This window comes from Triturus cristatus, chromosome 1_1, assembly GCF_964204655.1.
Source record: "Triturus cristatus chromosome 1_1, aTriCri1.1, whole genome shotgun sequence".
NCBI lineage: Eukaryota > Metazoa > Chordata > Amphibia > Caudata > Salamandridae > Triturus > Triturus cristatus.
In genome coordinates this window covers 122,083,726-122,104,221 of record NC_140579.1, presented here as the reverse complement: position 1 = coordinate 122,104,221, position 20,496 = coordinate 122,083,726, and the positions used below count along the sequence as shown (strand labels likewise).

Below are 20,496 nucleotides of genomic sequence, written 5' to 3'. Positions count from 1 at the left end.
GTCTACCTCAGGAGCACTGTGGTTTCTATCGCTGAGCCGCACCGGAGCACTGTGGTCGTGTCTATCCCATGAGCGCTGTGGTGTCATCTATCTCTGGTTAGCACAGGAGCACTGTGGTTGTCTCTATCTCAGGAGCGCTGTGGTGTCATCTATCTCTGAACGGTGCAGAAGCACTGCGGTTGTGTCTATCCCAGGAGCGCTGTGGTGTCATCTATCTCTGGTTAGCACAGGAGCACTGTGGTTGTGTCTATCTCAGGAGCGCTGTGGTGTCATCCATCTCTGGTTATCACAGGAGCACTGTGGTTGTGTCTATCCCAGGAGCGCTGTGGTGCCATCTATCTCTGAGTGCACAGGAGCACTGTGGTTGTGTCTATCCCAGGAGCGCTGTGGTGCCATCTATCTCTGAGTGCACAGGAGCACTGTGGTTGTGTCTATCCCAGGAGCGCTGTGGTGTCATCTATCTCTGGTTATCACAGGGGCACTGTGGTTGTGTCTATCTCAGAAGCGCTGTGGTGTCATCCATCTCTGGTTATCACAGGAGCACTGCGGTTGTGTCTACCTCCGGAGCACTGGTTTCTATCTCTGAGCCGCACCTGATCACTGTGGTTGTGTCTATCCCAGGAGCGCTGTGGTGTCATCCATCTCTGGTTATCACAGGAGCACTGTGGTTGTGTCTATCCCAGGAGCTCTGTGGTGTCATCTATCTCTGAACGGTGCAGAAGCACTGTGGTTGTGTCTACCTCAGGAGCACTATGGTTTCTATCTCTGAGCCGCACCGGAGCACTGTGGTTGTGTCTATCCCAGGAGCGCTGTGGTGTCATCTATCTCTGGTTATCACAGGAGCACTGTGGTTGTGTCTATCTCAGGAGCGCTGTGGTGTCATCCATCTCTGGTTATCACAGGAGCACTGTGGTTGTGTCTATTCCAGGAGCTCTGTGGTGTCATCTATCTCTGAACGGAGCAGAAGCACTGTGGTTGTGTCTATCCCAGGAGCGCTGTGGTGTCATCTATCTCTGGTTAGCACAGGAGCACTGTGGTTGTGTCTATCCAGGTGCGCTGTGGTGTCATCCATCTCTGGTTATCACAGGAGCACTGTGGTTGTGTCTATCCCAGGAGCGCTGTGGTGTCATCCATCTCTGGTTATCACAGGAGCACTGTGGTTGTGTCTATCCCAGGAGCTCTGTGGTGTCATCTTCTGGTTATCACAGGAGCACTGTGGTTGTGTCTATCCCAGGAGCGCTGTGGTGTCATCTATCTCTGAGTGCACAGAATCACTGTGGTTGTGTCTATCTCAGGAGCGCTGTGGTGTCATCTATCTCTGAACGGTGCAGAAGCACTGCGGTTGTGTCTATCCCAGGAGCGCTGTGGTGTCATCTATCTCTGGTTAGCACAGGAGCACTGTGGTTGTGTCTATCTCAGGAGCGCTGTGGTGTCATCCATCTCTGGTTATCACAGGAGCACTGTGGTTGTGTCTATCCCAGGAGCGCTGTGGTGTCATCCGTCTCTGGTTATCACAGGAGCACTGCGGTTGTGACTACCTCAGGAGCACTGTGGTGTCATCTATCTCTGAGTGCACAGAAGCACTGTGGTTGTGTCTATCCCAGGAGCGCTGTGGTGCCATCTATCTCTGAGTGCACAGGAGCACTGTGGTTGTGTCTATCCCAGGAGCGCTGTGGTGTCATCTATCTCTGGTTATCACAGGAGCACTGTGGTTGTGTCTATCTCAGAAGCGCTGTGGTGTCATCCATCTCTGGTTATCACAGGAGCACTGCGGTTGTGTCTACCTCCGGAGCACTGGTTTCTATCTCTGAGCCACACCTGATCACTGTGGTTGTGTCTATCCCAGGAGCGCTGTGGTGTCATCCATCTCTGGTTATCACAGGAGCACTGTGGTTGTGTCTATCCCAGGAGCTCTGTGGTGTCATCTATCTCTGAACGGTGCAGAAGCACTGTGGTTGTGTCTACCTCAGGAGCACTATGGTTTCTATCTCTGAGCCGCACCGGAGCACTGTGGTTGTGTCTATCCCAGGAGCGCTGTGGTGTCATCTATCTCTGGTTATCACAGGAGCACTGTGGTTGTGTCTATCTCAGGAGCGCTGTGGTGTCATCCATCTCTGGTTATCACAGGAGCACTGTGGTTGTGTCTATTCCAGGAGCTCTGTGGTGTCATCTATCTCTGAACGGAGCAGAAGCACTGTGGTTGTGTCTATCCCAGGAGCTCTGTGGTGTCATCTATCTCTGGTTAGCACAGGAGCACTGTGGTTGTGTCTATCCCAGGTGCGCTGTGGTGTCATCCATCTCTGGTTATCACAGGAGCACTGTGGTTGTGTCTATCCCAGGTGCGCTGTGGTGTCATCCATCTCTGGTTATCACAGGAGCACTGTGGTTGTGTCTATCCCAGGAGCTCTGTGGTGTCATCTTCTGGTTATCACAGGAGCACTGTGGTTGTGTCTATCCCAGGTGCGCTGTGGTGTCATCTATCTCTGAGTGCACAGAAGCACTGTGGTTGTGTCTATCTCAGGAGCGCTGTGGTGTCATCTATCTCTGAGTGCACAGAAGCACTGTGGTTGTGTCTATCTCAGGAGCACTGTGGTATCATCAATCTCTGGTTATCACAGGAGCACTGTGGTTGTGTCTATCCCAGGAGCACTGTGGTGTCATCCATCTCTGGTTATCACAGGTGCACTGCGGTTGTGTCTACCTCAGGAGCACTGTGGTTTCTATCTCTGAGCCGCACCGGAGCACTGTGGTTGTGTCTATCCCAGGAGCGCTGTGGTGTCATCTATCTCTGGTTATCACAGGAGCACTGCGGTTGTGTCTACCTCAGGAGCACTGTGGTTTCTATCTCTGAGCCGCACCGGAGCACTGCGGTTGTATCTATCCCAGGAGCGCTGTGGTGTCATCCATCTCTGAGTGCACAGAAGCACTGTGGTTATGTCTGTCTCAGGCTGTGGTGCCATCTATCTCTGGTTAGCACAGGAGCACTGTGGCCCTATTTTACATCAGCTGCTCAGGAGGGCTATGGTACCATCTATCTCTTCAGCGGCGCAGGAGCACTGTGGCCCTACCTCTCTCAATGAGCTGCTCCGAAGCCCTGATGTGCCATCTATCTCAGACCAGCACAGGAGGTCTGAGACCCTCTATATCTCTCAGCTGCTCAGGGGTGCTGTGGTATATCTATCACTTTGTGGCACAGGAGTGCTCTGGTGTCTTCTGCCTCTGAGCGACACAGGAGTATGTGGTCTCTTCAATGTCTGAGCAGCACAAGCGTGCTGTGGTCTCTTCTATCTCTGAGTGGCACAGGAACACTGGTGCCCGATTATCTCTCAGCTGCTCAGGAGTGCTGTGGTACCATCTATCTCTGAGATGTATAGGAGCGCTCTGGTGTCATCTACCTCTGAGCGAGACAGAAGTCCTGAGGCCCCTTCTGTCTCTTGAGAAGCATAGGAGTGCTGTGGTGCTATCTTTGGGTGGCACAGGAGCACTGTCCCCCTGTTATCTCTCCGCTTTCCAGAAGTGCTGTGCTACCATCTATCAGTGAGTGGCACAGGAGTGCTCTGGTGTCTTCCACCTCTGAGCGAGACAGGAGGGTGGTGGTCTCTTCTATTTCTGAGCAGCACATGAGGTGCCATCTATCTCTGAGATTTATCTCTGCAGTCACACCTTACCAACTTGTGCAGCACGCCTTTCAGGCCCGCTGTCACTGGAATTCGCTGCCTTCTGAGATACAAGCTTGCCCCTCCCTCAAAGAGTTAAAAACTGGTTTGAGGAGCCATCTCATGCAACTGAGGCAAAAGAACTGAGGATGCACTGTAGACGGGTTATTGTGAGACTATAGCAGCACCTTCATTACGAGCGGTCTTTATAATTGTGATATGTGCAGTAACCACAGTAAGTGCCTATTATTGTGTCACTCGGTTATGAATTTACCTTGAAAACATGATAAGACAAGAGGTGTTTGGTAAACCAGGAACAAGATGGTTTAATCAAAAGCAGTGGTCGGGAGAGCAAGAAAGGAGTCACGCCAGCCAGCCCACCATCTCCTCCTGGACTCCAATCACGGCGGAAGAATCCGCCTCAACCTTGAAAAGCATCCACTCAGGGGCCCCCACCAACCCCTGCTCACCACACATCTACCACAGAGCCGCCACCGCCATCCCCCTGAACTCCAACGCACCATTAACATCACCTTTGAAACCAGCACTTTCCCAGACGACTGGAAATGTGCAGAAGTCAGGCCCCTGCTCAAGATCCCACACCTTAAGTAGTACCGGACAATCTCGCTTCTCCCCTTTGCCGCTACAGTCGCAGAGAAAACAGTCAACGCAGAACTGACAACATTTATCGAAGACAACGCTGTCCTGGACCCATCTCAATCTGGATTCCGAAGCAACCACAGCACCGAGACCACCCTACTCACCGCCACAGACTACATCCGCACCCTCCTCGACCAAGGTCACACCGCAGCCCTGATTCTACTCGACCTATCAGCAGCTTTCAACACCGTCTCCCACCGTACACTCGTAGCCAGACTACATGACGCCGGCAAACAAGGAACCGCCTTCGACTGGATACGGTCATTCCTCACCGGTAGAAGACAAAGGATCAGATTGCCGCCTTCCCACTCTGATCCCACGGAAATTACCTGCGGAGTCCCACAGGGGCCATCTCTCAGCCTGACCCTCTTCAACATCTACATGGCCCCCCTCGCCACCATCGTCTGACAACACAGCCTCAGCATTGTATCCTATGCCGACGACACCCAGCTCATCCTCTCCCCCACCGAAGACCCCACCACCGCCAGACTCAACTTCCAGAACGGAATGCAGGACATCGCAGCCTGGATGACCAGACTCGCTACCTAATGCTCAACTCCGAGAAGACAGAAGTCCTCGTCCTCAGAACCAACCCCTCAGCATGGGACAACACCTGGTGACCCACTGCCCTCGGCAGCTCACCGACCCCCACGGACCATGCCAGAAACCTCAGCATCGTACTCGACTCATCCCTCTCCATGAACCGACAGGTCAACGCCGTCACCTCCAGCTGCTTCAACACCCTCCGCATCCTCTGTAAGATATTCAAAGGGATCCCCCCCAAGTCAAGGAAGACAGTCACCCACGCACTCATCACCAGCAGGCTGGACTATGGAAACGCACTCTACGCTGGCATAAACAAGTCCCTACTCCACAAACCCCAGACGACACAGAACACCGCCACCAGACTCGTCCTTGGCTTACCTCGACACAAACACATCAGTAAACACCTACGGAAGATCCACTGGCACCCCGTGGAGAAGAGAGTCACCTTCAAGATCCTCACCCACGCCTACGAATACCAACACAACATCGGACTCAAATACCTCAATGACAGTCACCCTCCACGTACCCAAAAGAAACCTCTGATCAGCCAACCTCGTCTTTGCAGAAACCCCCCGAATCCACAGAGCCAAAGCAGGAGGAAGATCCTTCTCCTACATCGCGTCCAAGACCTGGAACAAGCTCCCAACAGACATCAGACGCACCCCCTCCCTTAACACCTTCAGGAAGACTCTTAAGACCTGGCTCTTCAGCTGAACAGCACTGCTAACCCCTCCCCTCCCCCCTTCACCTTGAGACCCTCTCGGGTGAGTAGTGTGCTCAAAATTCCCTGATTCATTGAGAGTCGTGTCTGAAGATAGTCCCAATGTGCAGAGATTTTGGCAGCATTATATACAGTTCTTTAAGTACAATAAACCAATTACACATTCTTGTAGCGCAAGTAGATCAGGGCCTAGTTATGAACCATAACTTCAACCATCTGTTAAGGGGGCACAGGCGACTCTTGACTTTGTGGAGACCCAATGCGGGCCAGTGTGTATGTGTCCAGATGTCCGGCTGGGGAGTGCGTGATCACTGCGTGTCATGTGCATGCTGTGTTCTGGTTGGCTGAGCGATCCTAACTACATGTGGCATCTGACTTTGTGGTATTTTGGGAACGCGCACCTTTGGCCGAAAATGTTTTATTGGGCCAATCCCCTTTTGTGGTGTGGCTGCCTATCTGCGGGATCGATCTGGGTTTTCCCTGTTTGCCCGTCTATCTTCGGGCTAAGTGTAAACCCACCTGTGACCTATCAATCGGTAGGCTTGGGTTGCAGGGCCTGCCTGACCACGTATCTATCGGGGTTGATTGGGAGGTTATCTGGAGTGGATTCAACAACAATGATACAAGTTTGTTATTACGTGTACATGCAACATGGCCGTCATTCATATTGCATTTACCGTCATTCTCATAATTATGCATATATTTGTCATGGCATACTACGACATCATATTTACAGGTATTGACATTCATATCATAATCTACATTGACATCGCATTCACCGATATTAACAATTGCACACAAGGGGTTCCAAGTACCTTGTGCCAGACTTTATCGTGTGCGATAAATATTCCAACCCTGACTGGTGAAGAAGGCCTCAGTGTTCTTTATTTTTGCATCTACTCATCACACACCAGAATATCTGGACGGTCACTCAATAACTCACTCATGTTTGTGTTAATCACCCTATCTGCCTCCATGCTATGTAGCGCCTACGTTCTTTTGTACGGCATCTCTGCCAGAAGTGTAATTCTGCTAATGTCAAATAAATAAAATCAACCCCTACCAGAGTTAGAAACTGTAACTTGTTAAACATGGAGTTAGTTGACTTCCTTGGCACTCACCTCCACCGCTGTGGTGAACTGCATCTCATAGAGGACGAAGGCCACCAGGTCCCCACCGCTGACGGCTCCAGACGTCACTAGGCGCCCCCCGTAGTACAAGATGCACACTTTGAGGGCCAGACCTGAGAACTGAGGGCAGAGAAGAGGGAGGGTCACAGCAGAAAGAGACAATGGTCTCATATGCACACCTGGGGAGGAAGGTGAAAATGTCCACGCATAGAGGGGGGTCAGTCACTAAAACATGGGGGTTAAAGATAATGAACACACAAACTGGGAGTCAAATTGAACCAGGGAAGTGACAAAGAGTTACACTGTTGATCCACTACTGCCCCTTACGCTGCTGGTGCTGATGAAGCCAGCTAGGTTAGATCCTACACCCTATAAACTGTTAGTGCTGATGAAGCCAGCATAAGCACAATACTACTGTACCTTACACAGTTGGTTCACATGAAGCCATTATAGGCAAGATACTAATGTTCCTTACACAGTTGATGCACATGAAGCGAATATAGCTTAGATCCTACAGCCCCTTACACTGTTGGTGCACATGAAACAAGCATAACTTGGATCCTACTGGCTCTTATACTTTTGGTGCACATGAAGTGAGCACAGCTTAGATCCTACAGCCCCTTACACTGTTGGTGCACATGAAACAAGCATAACTTGGATCCTACTGTCCCTTATACTTTTGGTGCACATGAAGTGAGCACAGCTTAGTTCCTACAGCCCCTTACACAGCTGGCGCACATGAAGCAAGCATAGCTTAGATCCTACGCCCACTTACAATGTTGGTGCACATGAAGTGAGCATAGCTTACATCCTATAGCCACTTACACTGTTAGTGCACATGAAGTGAGCATAACTTAGATCCTACTGGCCATTACACTGTTGGCGCAAATGAAGAAAGCATAGCTTAGATCCCGCACCCCTTACACTGTTGGTGCACATGAAGCGAGCATAGCTTTCATCCTAATGTCCCTTACACTGTTGGTGCACATGATGCAAGTGCAGCTTAAATCCTACAGCCCCTTACACTGTTGGTGCAAATGAAGCGAGCAAAACTTAGATCCTACTGGCCCCATACACTGTCAGTGCACATGAAGTGAGCATAGCTTAGATACAACTGTCCCTTATGCTTCTGGTGCACATGAAGGGAGCACAGCTTAGATCCTACTGGCCCTTACACTGTTGGCGCACATGAAGAAAGCATAGCTTAGATCCTGCACCCCCTTACACTGTTGGTGCACATGAAGCGAGCATAGCTTACATCCTACTGGCCTTTACACTGTTGGGGCACATGAAGTAAGTGCAGCTTAGATCCTACTGCCCCTTACAATGTTGGTGCACATGAAGCGAGTGCAGCTTACATCCTACAGCCCCTTACACTGTTGGTGCACATGAAGTGAGCATAGCATAGATCCTACTGCCCCTTACACTGTTAGTGCACGTGAAGTGAGAATGGCATAGATCCTACTGCCCCTTACACTGTTGGAGCACATAAAGCGAGCATAGCTAAGATTTTACTGCCCCTTACATTGCTGGTCTACATGAAGGGAGCATAGCTTAGATCCTACAGCCTCTTACACTGTTGGTGCACATTAAGAGAGCATTGCCTAGATCCTACTGGCCCTTACAGTGTTGGTGCACATGAAGCGAGCATAGCTTAGATCCTACAGCCCCTTATATTGTTGGTGCACATGAAGTGAGCATTGCATAGATCATACAGCCCCTTACACTGTTGGTGCACATGAAGCGAGCATAGCCTAAATCCTACAGCCCCTTACACTGTTGGTGCACATAAAGCGAGCATAGCCTAAATCCTACAGCCCCTCACACTGTTGGTGCACATGAAGTGTTCATAGGCTGGATCCTACAGCCCCTTACACTGTTGGTTCACAGGAAGTGAGCACAGCTTAGATACTACAGCCCCTTACACTGATGGTGCACATGAAGCAAGCATAGCTTACATCCTACTGTCCCTTACACTGTTGGTTCACATGAAGCGAGCACAGTTTAGATCCTACAGCGCCTTACACGGTCGGTGCAAATGAAGTGAGCATAGCATAGATCCTACTGCCCCTGAACACTGTTGGCACACATGAAACGAGCATAGCTTAGATCCTACAGCCCCTTACATTGTTGGCGCACATGAAGCGATCATATCTTAGATCCTACAGCCCCTTACACTGTTGGTGCACATGAAGTGAGCATAGCTTACATCCTACTGGCCCTTACACTGTTGGTGCAGATGAAGCAAGCATAACTTAAATCCTACTGGCCCTTACACTGTTGGTGCACATGAAGCAGGCATTGTTTACATCCTATTGGCCGTTACAGTGTTGATGCACATGAAGCAAGCATACCTTAGACCCTACAGCTCCTTACACTGTTGGTGCACATGAAGCGAGCATCGCATAGATCATACAGCCCCTTACACTGTTGGTGCACATGAAGCGAGCATAGTCTAGATCCTACAGCCCCTTACACTTTTGGTGCACAAGAAGCAAGCATAGCTTGTATCCTACAGCCCCTTACACTGTTGGTTCACAGGAAGTGAGCACAGCTTAGATCCTACAGCCCCTTACACTGTTGGTGCACATGAAGCAAGCATAACTTAGATCCTATTGGCCCCATAGAGTGTCAGTGCACATGAAGTGAGCATAGCTTAGATACAACTGTCCCTTATGCTTTTGGTGCACATGAAGTGAGCACAGCTTAGATCCCCTACAGCCCCTTACAATGTTGGTGCACATGAAGCAAGCATAGCTTAGATCCTACGCCCACTTACAATGTTGGTGCACATGAAGTGAGCATAGCTTACATCCTACCGGCCCTTACACTGTTGGTGCACATGAAGCAAGCACAGCTTAGATCCTATAGCCCCTTACACTGTTAGTGCACATGAAGTGAGCATAACTTAGATCCTACTGGCCCTTACACTGTTGGCACAAATGAAGAAAGCATAGCTTAGATCCTGCACCCCTTACACTGTTGGTGCACATGAAGCGAGCATAGCTTGCATCCTAATGGCCCTTACACTGTTGGTGCACATGAAGCAAGTGCAGCTTAGATCCTACAGCCCCTTACACTGTTGGTGGAAATAAAGCGAGCACAACTTAGATCCTACTGGCCCCATACACTGTCAGTGCACATGAAGTGAGCATAGCTTAGATACAACTGTCCCTTATGCTTTTGGTGCACATGAAGTAAGCACAGTTTAGATCCTCCAGCCCCTTACACTGTTGGGAGACTTGAAGCAAGCATAGCTTAGATCCTCCAGCCCCTTACACTGTTGGTGCACATGAAGCGAGCATAACTTAGATCCTACTGGCCCCATAGAGTGTCAGTGCACATGAAGTGAGCATAGCTTAGATACAGCTGTCCCTTATGCTTCTGGTGCACATGAAGGGAGCACAGCTTAGATCCTACTGGCCCTTTCACTGTTGGCGCACATGAAGAAAGCATAGCTTAGATCCTGCACCCCCTTACACTGTTGGTGCACATGAAGCGAGCATAGCTTACATCCTACTGGCCTTTACACTGTTGGGGCACATGAAGTAAGTGCAGCTTAGATCCTACAGCCCCTTACACTGTAGGTGCACATGAAGCAAGCCTATCTTAGGTCCTACTGCCCCTTACAATGTTGGTGCACATGAAGCAAGTGCAGCTTACATCCTACAGCCCCTTACACTGTTGGTGCACATGAAGTGAGCATAGCATAGATCCTACTGCCCCTTACACTGTTAGTGCACATGAAGTGAGAATGGCATAGATCCTACTGCCCCTTACACTGTTGGAGCACATGAAGCGAGCATAGCTAAGATTTTGCTGCCCATTACATTGTTGGTCTACATGAAGGGAGCATTGCATAGATCGTACAGCCCCTTACACTGTTGGTGCACATGAAGCGAGCGTAGCCTAAATCCTACAGCCCCTTACACTGTTGGTGCACATGAAGTGAGCATAGGCTGGATCCTACAGCCCCTTACACTGTTGGTGCACATGAAGCGAGTATAGTTTATATCCTGCAGCCCCTTACACTTTTGGTGCACATGAAGCAAGCATAGCTTGAACCCTACAGCCCCTTACACTGTTGGTTCACAGGAAATGAGCACAGCTTAGATCCTACAGCCCCTTACACTGTTGGTGCACATGAAGCAAGCATAGCTTACATCCTACTGTCCCTTACACTGTTGGTTCACATGAAGCGAGCACAATTTAGATCCTACAGCGCCTTACACTGTTGGTGCACATGAAGTGAGCATAGCATAGATCCTACTGCCCCTGAACACTGTTGGCACACATGAAGCGAGCATAGCTTAGATCCTACAGCCCCTTACATTGTTGGCACACATGAAGCGATCATATCTTAGATCCTACAGCCCCTTACACTGTTGGTGCACATGAAGTGAGCATAGCTTACATCCTACTGGCCCTTACACTGTTGGTGCACATGAAGCAAGCATAACTTAAATCCTACTGGCCCTTACACTGTTGGTGCACATGAAGCAGGCATTGCTTACATCCTACTGGCCGTTACAGTGTTGGTGCACATGAAGCGAGCATACCTTAGATCCTACAGCCCCTTACACTGTTGGTGCACATGAAGCGAGCATCGCATAGATCATACAGCCCCTTACACTGTTGGTGCACATGAAGCGAGCATAGTCTAGATCCTACAGCCCCTTACACTTTTGGTGCACAAGAAGCAAGCATAGCTTGTATCCTACAGCCCCTTACACTTTTGTTTCACAGGAAGTGAGCACAGCTTAGATCCTACAGCCCCTTACACTGTTGGTGCACATGAAGCAAGCATAACTTAGATCCTATTGGCCCCCTAGAGTGTCAGTGCACATGAAGTGAGCATAGCTTAGATACAACTGTCCCTTATGCTTTTGATGCACATGAAGTGAGCACCGCTTAGATCCTGCAGCCCCTTACACAGTTGGTGCACATGAAGCAAGCATAGCTTAGATCCTACGCCCCCTTACAATGTTGGTGCACATGAAGCGAGCATAGCTTACATCCTACTGGCCCTTACACTTTTGGTGCACATGAAGCAAGCACAGCTTAGATCCTACAGCCCCTTACACTGTAAGTGCACATGAAGTGAGCATAACTTAGATCCTACTGGCCCTTACACTGTTGGTGCACAAGAAGTAAGTGCAGCTTAGATCCTACATCCCCTTACACTGTTGGTGCACATGAACCAGGCATAGCTTACATCCTACTGTCCCTTACACTGTTGGTTCACATGAAGCGAGCACAGTTTAGATCCTACAGCGCCTTACACTGTCGGTGCACATGAAGTGAGCATAGCATAGATCCTACTGCCCCTGAACACTGTTGGCACACATGAAGCGAGCATAGCTTAGATCCTACTGCCCCTTACATTGTTGGCGCACATGAAGCGATCATATCTTAGATCCTACAGCCCCTTACACTGTTGGTGCACATGAAGTGAGCATAGCTTACATCCTACTGGCCCTTACACTGTTGGTGCACATGAAGCGAGCATAGCTTAAATATTAATGCCCCTTGCATTGTTGGTGTACATGAAGCGAGCATAGCTTAGATCCTACAGCCTATTACACTGTTGGTGCACATTAAGAGAGCATTGCCTAGATCCTACTGGTCCTTACAGTGTTGGTGCACATGAAGCGAGCATAGCTTAGATCCTACAACCCCTTATACTGTTGGTGCACATGAAGCGAGCATTGCATAGATCATACAGCCCCTTACACTGTTGGTGCACATGAAGCGAGCATTGCATAGATCACACAGCCCCTTACACTTTTGGTGTACAAGAAGCAATCATAGCTTGTATCCTACAGCCCCTTACACTGTTGGTTCACAGGAAGTGAGCACAGCTTAGATCCTACAGCCCCTTACACTGTTGGTGCACATGAAGCAAGCATAACTTAGATACTATTGGCCCCATAGAGTGTCAGTGCACATGAAGTGAGCATAGCTTAGATCCTACTTCCCCTTACACTTTTGGAGCACATGAAGCGAGCATAGCTTAGATCTTACTGCCCCTTACATTGTTGGTGCACATGAAGCGAGCATAGCTTAGATATTAATGCCCCTTGCATTGTTGGTGCACATGAAGCGAGCATAGCTTAGATCCTACAGCCTATTACACTGTTGGTGCACATTAAGAGAGCATTGCCTAGATCCTACTGGTCCTTACAGTGTTGGTGCACATGAAGCGAGCATAGCTTAGATCCTACAGCCCCTTACACTGATGGTGCACATGAAGCGAGCCTAGGCTGGATCTTCAGCCCCTTACACTTTTGGTGCACATGAAGTGAGCATAGCTTAGATCCTACTGCCCCATACACTGTTGGGGCACATGAAGCAAGTATAGCTTAGGTCCTACTGCCCCTTACAATGTTGCGCCACATGAAGCGAGCATTGCTTAGATCCTACAGCCCCTTACACTGTTACTGTACATGAAGCGAGCATAGCTTAGATCCCTCTGGCTCTTACACTGTTGGTACACATGAAGCGAGCATTGCTTAGATCCTACAGCCCCTTACACCGTTATTGTACATGAAGCGAGCATAACTTAGATCCTACTGGCCCCTTACACTGTTGATGCGCATGGAGCTAGCATAGCGTAGATCCTACAGCTCCTTACACTGATGGTGCATATGAAGCCAGCATAGGTGAGATCCTACTGCCCCTTACACTGTTGCTCCACATGAAGTGAGAATACCTTAGATCCTACAGCACCTTACACTGTTGGTGCACATGAAGCAAGCATATCTTAGATCCTACAGCCCCTTACACTGTTAATTCCCATGAGGCGAGCATAGCTTTGATCCTACAGCCCCGAATACTGTTAATGCTGATGAAGCCAGCATAGGTGAGGTACTACTGCCCCTCACACTCTTGAAGCACATGAAGCGAGCACAGCTTAGATACAACTGGCCCTTACACTTTTGGTGCACATGAAGCAAGCATAGCGTAGATCCTACAGCCCCTTACACTGTTGGTGCACATGAAGCGAGCATAGTCTAGATCCTACAGCCCCTTACACTGATGGTGCACATGAAGTGAGCATATGCTGGATCCTACAGCCCCTTACACTGTTGCTCCACATGAAGCGAGTATTGCTTAGATCCTACAGCCCCTTACACTGTTGGTGTACATGAAGCGAGCATAGCTTAGATCGAATATGCTACTTACCAGTATGCATCTGTTCTTGGCATGTAGGGCTGCTGACATTCATATCTGTGCATAGATCGCCGCCTAGTGTTGGGTCCGGATGATTGCATATTGTTGTCCTGGAAGAGTCTTCGAAGTATCACGAGATAGGTGGCTCCTCCCCTGGACTACAGTGCGCATGGGCATCCCCTCCATCCTTAGATTGTTTTTCGCCATTGTGGCAGAAATGGAGTGTAATACAGTAAATGATGACCATGCTAACCAGTAATAACTGAATGCTGCAGCTGCCACAGGCGCCGGGGAGGAGGGTGGGCGATATGAATGTCAGCAGCCCTACATGCCAAGAACAGATGCATACTGGTAAGTAGCATATTCAGTTCGAGGCATGTGGGCTGCTGAATTCATATCTGTGCATAGATTATATAGCAGTCCCTCCATTTAGCGGCGGCTGTCCGTGCCAGCTGCAGCAGACTGAAAAAGAGTTTTGAGAACAGCCTGTCCTACAGCTGCCTGCTGTCTTGAGTGTACATCTACACAGTAGTGTTTTGTAAATGTATGTATAGTGGACCATGTGGCAGCTCTACATATCTCCTGTAAAGGAATATTCCCTAGGAAAGCCATGGAGGCCCCTAACTTTCGTGTGGAGTGGGCTCTTGGAGGAATCGTTAGTGTGCGCTTAGCTTTTTGATAGCAAATTTGTATACACTTAACGATCCACCTAGCTATTCCTGCTTTGGAAATGGGGTTGCCTTTGTGCTGTGGAGAAAAGGCAACAAACAGTTGTTTTGTCTTTCTGAAATTTTGTGTTCTGTCTATATAGTACATGAGAGCTCTCTTGACATCAAGTGTGTGGAGCATTGTCTCTGCTACATTCTCAGGATTAGGATAAAACACGGGTAGTTCTATGGATTGGTTCATATGGAACTGTGATATCACCTTGGGCATGAGCGTAGGGTTGGTGCGTAGGACGACCCTGTTTGCATGAACCTGTATAAATGGCTCTTGAATGGTTTGTGCCTGGAGTTCACTAACTCTTCTCAATGAAGTAATGGAAACTAGGAAGGCCACTTTCTAGGTTAGAAATTGAATCTCACAGGAGTGTAGAGGTTCAAAAGGTGGTCCCATTAGTCTGGTGAGGACCACATTCAGGTTCCAGATTGGTGATGGTGGGTGCGTAGGAGGAATCACTCGTTTGAGTCCCTCCAAGAAGGCTTTGATGGCAGGCACTCTGAACAGTGAGAGGTGCTGCCTGTTCTAAAGGTAAGCTGCCAGCGCGGTTAAATGTATACGGATGGAATTGTATGCTAGATTGCATCTGTATAAGTGTAACAGATAACAGATAATGTTTTGAGTTGATGCATCCAGCGGATTGATGTCATTATTTTTACAATAAATGACAAATCTTTTCCACTTAGCCGCATAGCAGGCTCTGGTCGTGGGTCGTCTTGCCTCTTTGATGATAGTCATACATTCTGGAGGCAAGTTGAGGTAGCCAAATTCTAAGATCTCAGGAGCCAGATCGCTAGGCTTAGCTGTTGCGGATCTGGGTGCTGAATTGCGCCATGGCTCTGGGTTAAAAGCCTGGGCGTCAGCCGCAGTCTTTGATGCGGTACCACGGAGAGTTCTAGAAACGTGGTGTACCATGGCTGGCGTGCCCACGTGGGAGCAACCAGGATGAGCGTCAGTGAGTGTTGCCTCAGTTTGCGTGCCACTAGCGGTATTAATGGTGCTGGGGGAAAAGCGTACGCAAATCTGCCTGACCAGTTCATCCATATCGCATTGCCCTGCGACTGTGGATGCGGGAACCTGGCGGCAAAGCTTTGGCATTTTGCGTTCTCCCTTGTGGCGAATAGGTCTATCTCTGGATGACCCCACTGCTGGAAGTACGGTTGGAGTACTGACGGATGTAGCTCCCACTCGTACATTTGGTGGCTGTGTCTGCTGAGCAGATCCTCCATCTGGTTGTCCTTGCCCGGGAGGTGTTCCGCCATGAGGAATATGTTCCTCTGAATGGCCCACTTCCACATGCTCTGAGCCAGATGAGACAACTGTGGAGAGTGTGTTCCTCCCTGCTTCTGTATGTAGTACATGGCAGTCATGTTGTCCATCCGGATCAACACGACTTTGTTGCACAAGTGTACTTTGAATGCCTTTATCGCCAGGAAGATAGCCATCAGTTCCAGAAGGTTGATGTGCATCTTCTGTTGCTGTGTTGTCCATAGTCCCTGCACTGTGTAATTGAGTACATGAGCTCCCCATCCCTGGAGAGACGCGTCCGCTGTCAGTATTATTTGTGGAACAGGCTCTTGGAACGGTCGGCCCTTGCAAAGGTTTTGTGGATTCCACCAATGCAGAGAGTTGTATGCCCGACCGCTCACCAACACTAGGTCGTTCAATTGTCCTTGAGCCTGATTCCATTGACGTGCCAAGCACTCCTGAAGCGGGCGCATATGTAGTCTCGCGTGCGGTACTATGAAGATGCAGGAAGCCATCATGCCTATCAACTGCATAAACACTCGGGCCGGTAGTGAGTGTTGAGGTCTGAACTTTTTTATTAGCAACTGCATGCTGTGGATCCTCACGGAATTGGGTTGTGCCGTGGTCACCAGAGTGTCTATGGTCGCGCCTAGGTACTGCCGTACGTGGGCGGGTTGAAGGTGGGACTTTGGATAATTTAGTGAGAATCCCAGGCTGTGAAGAAGGTGAATGGTGTTGGAGACGTGGCTGGCACACTGCCGGGTGGACTTTGCCTGGATAAGCCAGTCATCCAGATAAGGATAGACGTGTATATGCTGTCTCCTTAAGTGTGCTGCCACTGTTGCTAGGCACTTGGTGAACACCCTTGGTGCCGTTGTTACTCCGAAAGGGAGGACCTTGAACTGGTGATGTTGATCTTGAAGAGTGAACCCGAGATATTTTCTGTGTGATGGGTGTATGGGTATATGGAAATACGCATCTTTTAGATCTAGGGTTGCGAGAAAGTCTCCCTGACTGAGCTACGGCAGCACCTGCTGCAGGGTGAGCATGTGAAAATGCTCTGACAGAATGTAACGGTTCAGAGGTCTGAGGTCCATTATGGGTCTGAGAGACCCGTCCTTTTTGGGGATCAGAAAATAAAGTGAGTACACCTCTGATCCTTGGTCTTGTACAGGCACTAGTTCTATGGCTCCTTTGTGGAGCATACTGAGCACTTCCTGGTGCAATAAGTGCAAGTGCTCTGCGGACATAGGACGGAGTCTTGGTGGTATGTTTGGTGGAGTGGATGTGAGCTCTAGACAATAACCGTACTGGACAATTTCTCTCACCCACCTGTCTGTGGTGATGGATTTCTAGACCGGCAGGAACTGTTGGAGTCTCCACCCGACAGGTGTTATGTGGTCGGGGGGCAGTGACAAGGCGTCACTGTTTGGTGGTGGCGGAGGACCTGGAGCTGTTGTTTCCACGGCCTCTACCCTTGACGTTGTTGCCACGGTATCCACCTCTGTGATTTTTATTATAGTTGGTCTGCGTACCTTGTTTAGTGTACTGCGACTGCTGTGAGTTCTGGCCTCTAGATGGTCCCATGTTGGTAGAGCGACGAAAGGACCCACTCCTAAACTGCTGTGATTGCAGAGCCCCCATAGACTTTGCAGTCTCTGTATCTTTTTTGATTTTCTCTAGGGTGGTGTCAACCTCTGGGCCAAAGAGGGAGTGAGGGTTGACAGGTTGATTGAGTATAGTTGTTTGTATCTCTGGTTTGAATCCGGAAATTCTTAACCAAGCATGTCGTCGTAACATGACGCTGGTGTTAATAGCCCTAGCTGCAGTGTCAGCTGCGTCAAGAGCGCACTTAATGGAAGCGTTGCTTATGAGCTTTCCTTCTCTAATCAGTGACTCTGCTCCTTCCTTATATTGATCTGGGAGGTGCTGTAGCAGTGTCTCTAGGGTATCGTAATGCACCCTGTCATACCTAGCAAGAAGTGCCTGAGTGTTGGCAATCCTCCAAATGTTAGCTGCCTGTGCAGCAACTCTCTTTCCTGATGTTTCCAAGACCTTAGACTCCTTGTCAGGGGGAGGAGCATCACCCGTTGTCTGTGAGTTGGCCCACTTCCGAGCATTGGAAACCACCAACGAGTCCAAAGGCAGCTGGCCTCTTATGTAGGTAGGGTCCACAGGAGCTGGCCTATACTTTTTCTCAATCCTAGGGTTCAGTACTCTTGCCCTCGTGGGCTCCTTAAAAATGTCATTAGCTTGTTTTAGGACACCCTTGAGCATGGGCAGAGTTTTAACAGATCTTTCTGAGGTAGAGAAGGTATCCATCAGAAAATCATCCTCAATAGGATCAGTGTGGAGCTGTACATCATGGTTCTCAGCTGCTCTCTCAATTAATGCATTGAAGGCAGCAGCATCTTCAGTTGGAGATGTTTTCACCTCATATGCTTGTGTGTCTGGAGCAGTATGCGGGTCCCCCGCACCAATAGTGTCCACCCAAGGTTGGTTTTGGTCGTCAGGGTCAGTGGTCAATGGATAAGTGCTGTCATCAGCACCATAATCTCCTGCATCCACATCAGACTGTGTGGGTGAGAATGATTGAGGCTCCTGTCTATAATCTTGAACATGTTCCAGAAGAACTGGTGATGTGGTTTTCTGTTTCTTTAATGGAATTCTGTATGGTTCCATAGGTTTCTCTGGCACTATCTTTCTTTTATGTAGTGAAAGTTTACCAGTCCCTGAAGAGATAAACTGCCTCGGCTCCCCATCCTCTTGAGGTACTTCAGCAGTCCTTTGTCCCATTGACACCCCTTTTGGCGCTTCAACAGCGTTCTTCGTGTCGACACCTTTCTTCGGTGCGGGACCCTTCTGTGCGTCGAACGTCTTTGGTCGCACCGCCGGTGGTAATCCGAACTTGATGTGCGTCGACACGGTCTGAACCGTGCAGGCCGTGTTCGGCTGCGGGGCTGTTGTCGCGGTGAGCAGCGAAGCCCGGTCTTGGATGCGTAATAACGACTCCAACACCGTCTTCTTTACGAAGGGGGACGGTGTCGTGGACTTGACATGGTCCTTCGAGACCGTCCTTGGTGTGGCATCGAGCCCTGTACCAGACGTTTGTTTCTCGGCACGAGGATTGGAAGGGCTTGGCTCTTGAGGGTTGCCCTTTTTTCCCGTATCGATGATCATCGACGCTGATTTTTTCGGGTCGACCACCTTGACCTTAGTCTTAGGTGCCGTCTTTTGTGTCTTCGGCTCCGACGGCTTCGAGGCCTTGTCGCCGCTGAGAGTCATTTTCTCTTTCGGTTTCGATTTCGGTGCCTGAGCCTTCAGTTTCGGTTTTCCTTGACCGGATGATGGCGCTTTCGAGACCGATGGCTCCGTAGGATAGTTCGAAGCCGGGCTTTGAAGCGGGGCTGTAGAACGAGAGGAGGAAAGATCTCGGGTAAGGCCGTGTGGCGATCCCTCGACCTGAGCCTTATCGAGTGCCTCTTCAGGCCCTGCACCGACACGTGGGCCTAGCTCATCTTCCGAGCCATCTTCCTCGGCCCCAAGGGCCTCTTCGTCGTCTCCTACCTTATCGACGGCATAATCTTCCTCGACATCTACGATACGCTCGTCTTCGGCATCATAGTTGGATTCACGCTCCGAATCCGTATCCGATAGTCCCTCCAGAACTTCAAGGTCCACGACTTCTTCATCTTCGGTCCCGAAGATGTTGTCCGGGTTTGGCGCCGCTTTCTGCGCCTCGAGCCGAGCTGCTCGACGAATGCGAAGAGTTTTCTTCGATCGGAACATGGACCACGCCATACAGGTGGCTTCGTCGTGTGTTGGAGAGAGGCATTTAGTGCACACGGGGTGCACGTCGAAGCGAGCATACTTAGCGTTGCAAAGAGGGCAACGCTTAAAGGGGTAATTTGATGTTTCCATCGTCGATCTCGATCGGGCCTCTGGCGTCGAAGGGCAAACGGCTAACTTCGATGCTTTTCTAGAGAATCAACTGTAGAAAAATACTTGGCGCCGAACTAAAACAATACCGACGAGTTTAAAAGCCTTTTGGCTTGACAAAAATAAAGTCTTCCTAAATACTCAAAGAGCTAAGATTAGGACATCCGAACCCAATGGCGGAAAAAAACAATCTAAGGATGGAGGGGATGCCCATGCGCACTGTAGTCCAGGGGAGGAGCCACCTATCTCGTGATACTTCGAAGACTCTTCCAGGACAACAATATGCAATCATTCGGACCCAACACTAGGTGGCGATCTATGCACAGATATGAATTCAGCAGCCCACATGCCTCGAACCTTACAGCTCCTTACACAGTTGGTCCACATGAAGAGAGCATTGCTTAGATCCTACAGCCCCTTACAATGTTGACGCACATGAAGCGAGTTCCTACAGCCTGTTACACTGTCAGTGCACATGAAGCGAGCATAGCTTAGATCCTACTGCCCCTTACACTGTTAATTTCCATGAGGCGAGCATAGCTTTGATCCTACAGCCCCTAATACTGTTAATGCTGATGAAGCCAGCATAGGTGAGGTACTACTGCCCCTCACACTCTTGAAGCACATGAAGCGAGCACAGCTTAGATACAACTGGCCCTTACACTTTTGGTGCACATGAAGCAAGCATAGCTTAGATCCTACA

General features: G+C 49.6%; 1 protein-coding gene across 2 annotated transcripts in view; it reads right to left on the bottom strand.

Moving 5' to 3' along the window:
• LOC146869736 (antigen peptide transporter 1-like) overlaps positions 1–20,496 on the bottom strand; it is a 194,397-nt gene that overhangs the window by 119,983 nt on the left and 53,918 nt on the right. For both annotated transcript variants that reach the window (XM_085613821.1, XM_085613831.1), the window contains one exon: positions 6,705–6,833. In XM_085613821.1, the coding sequence (XP_085469947.1) occupies positions 6,705–6,833 (129 nt within the window). The remainder of the gene's footprint in view (positions 1–6,704; positions 6,834–20,496) is intronic.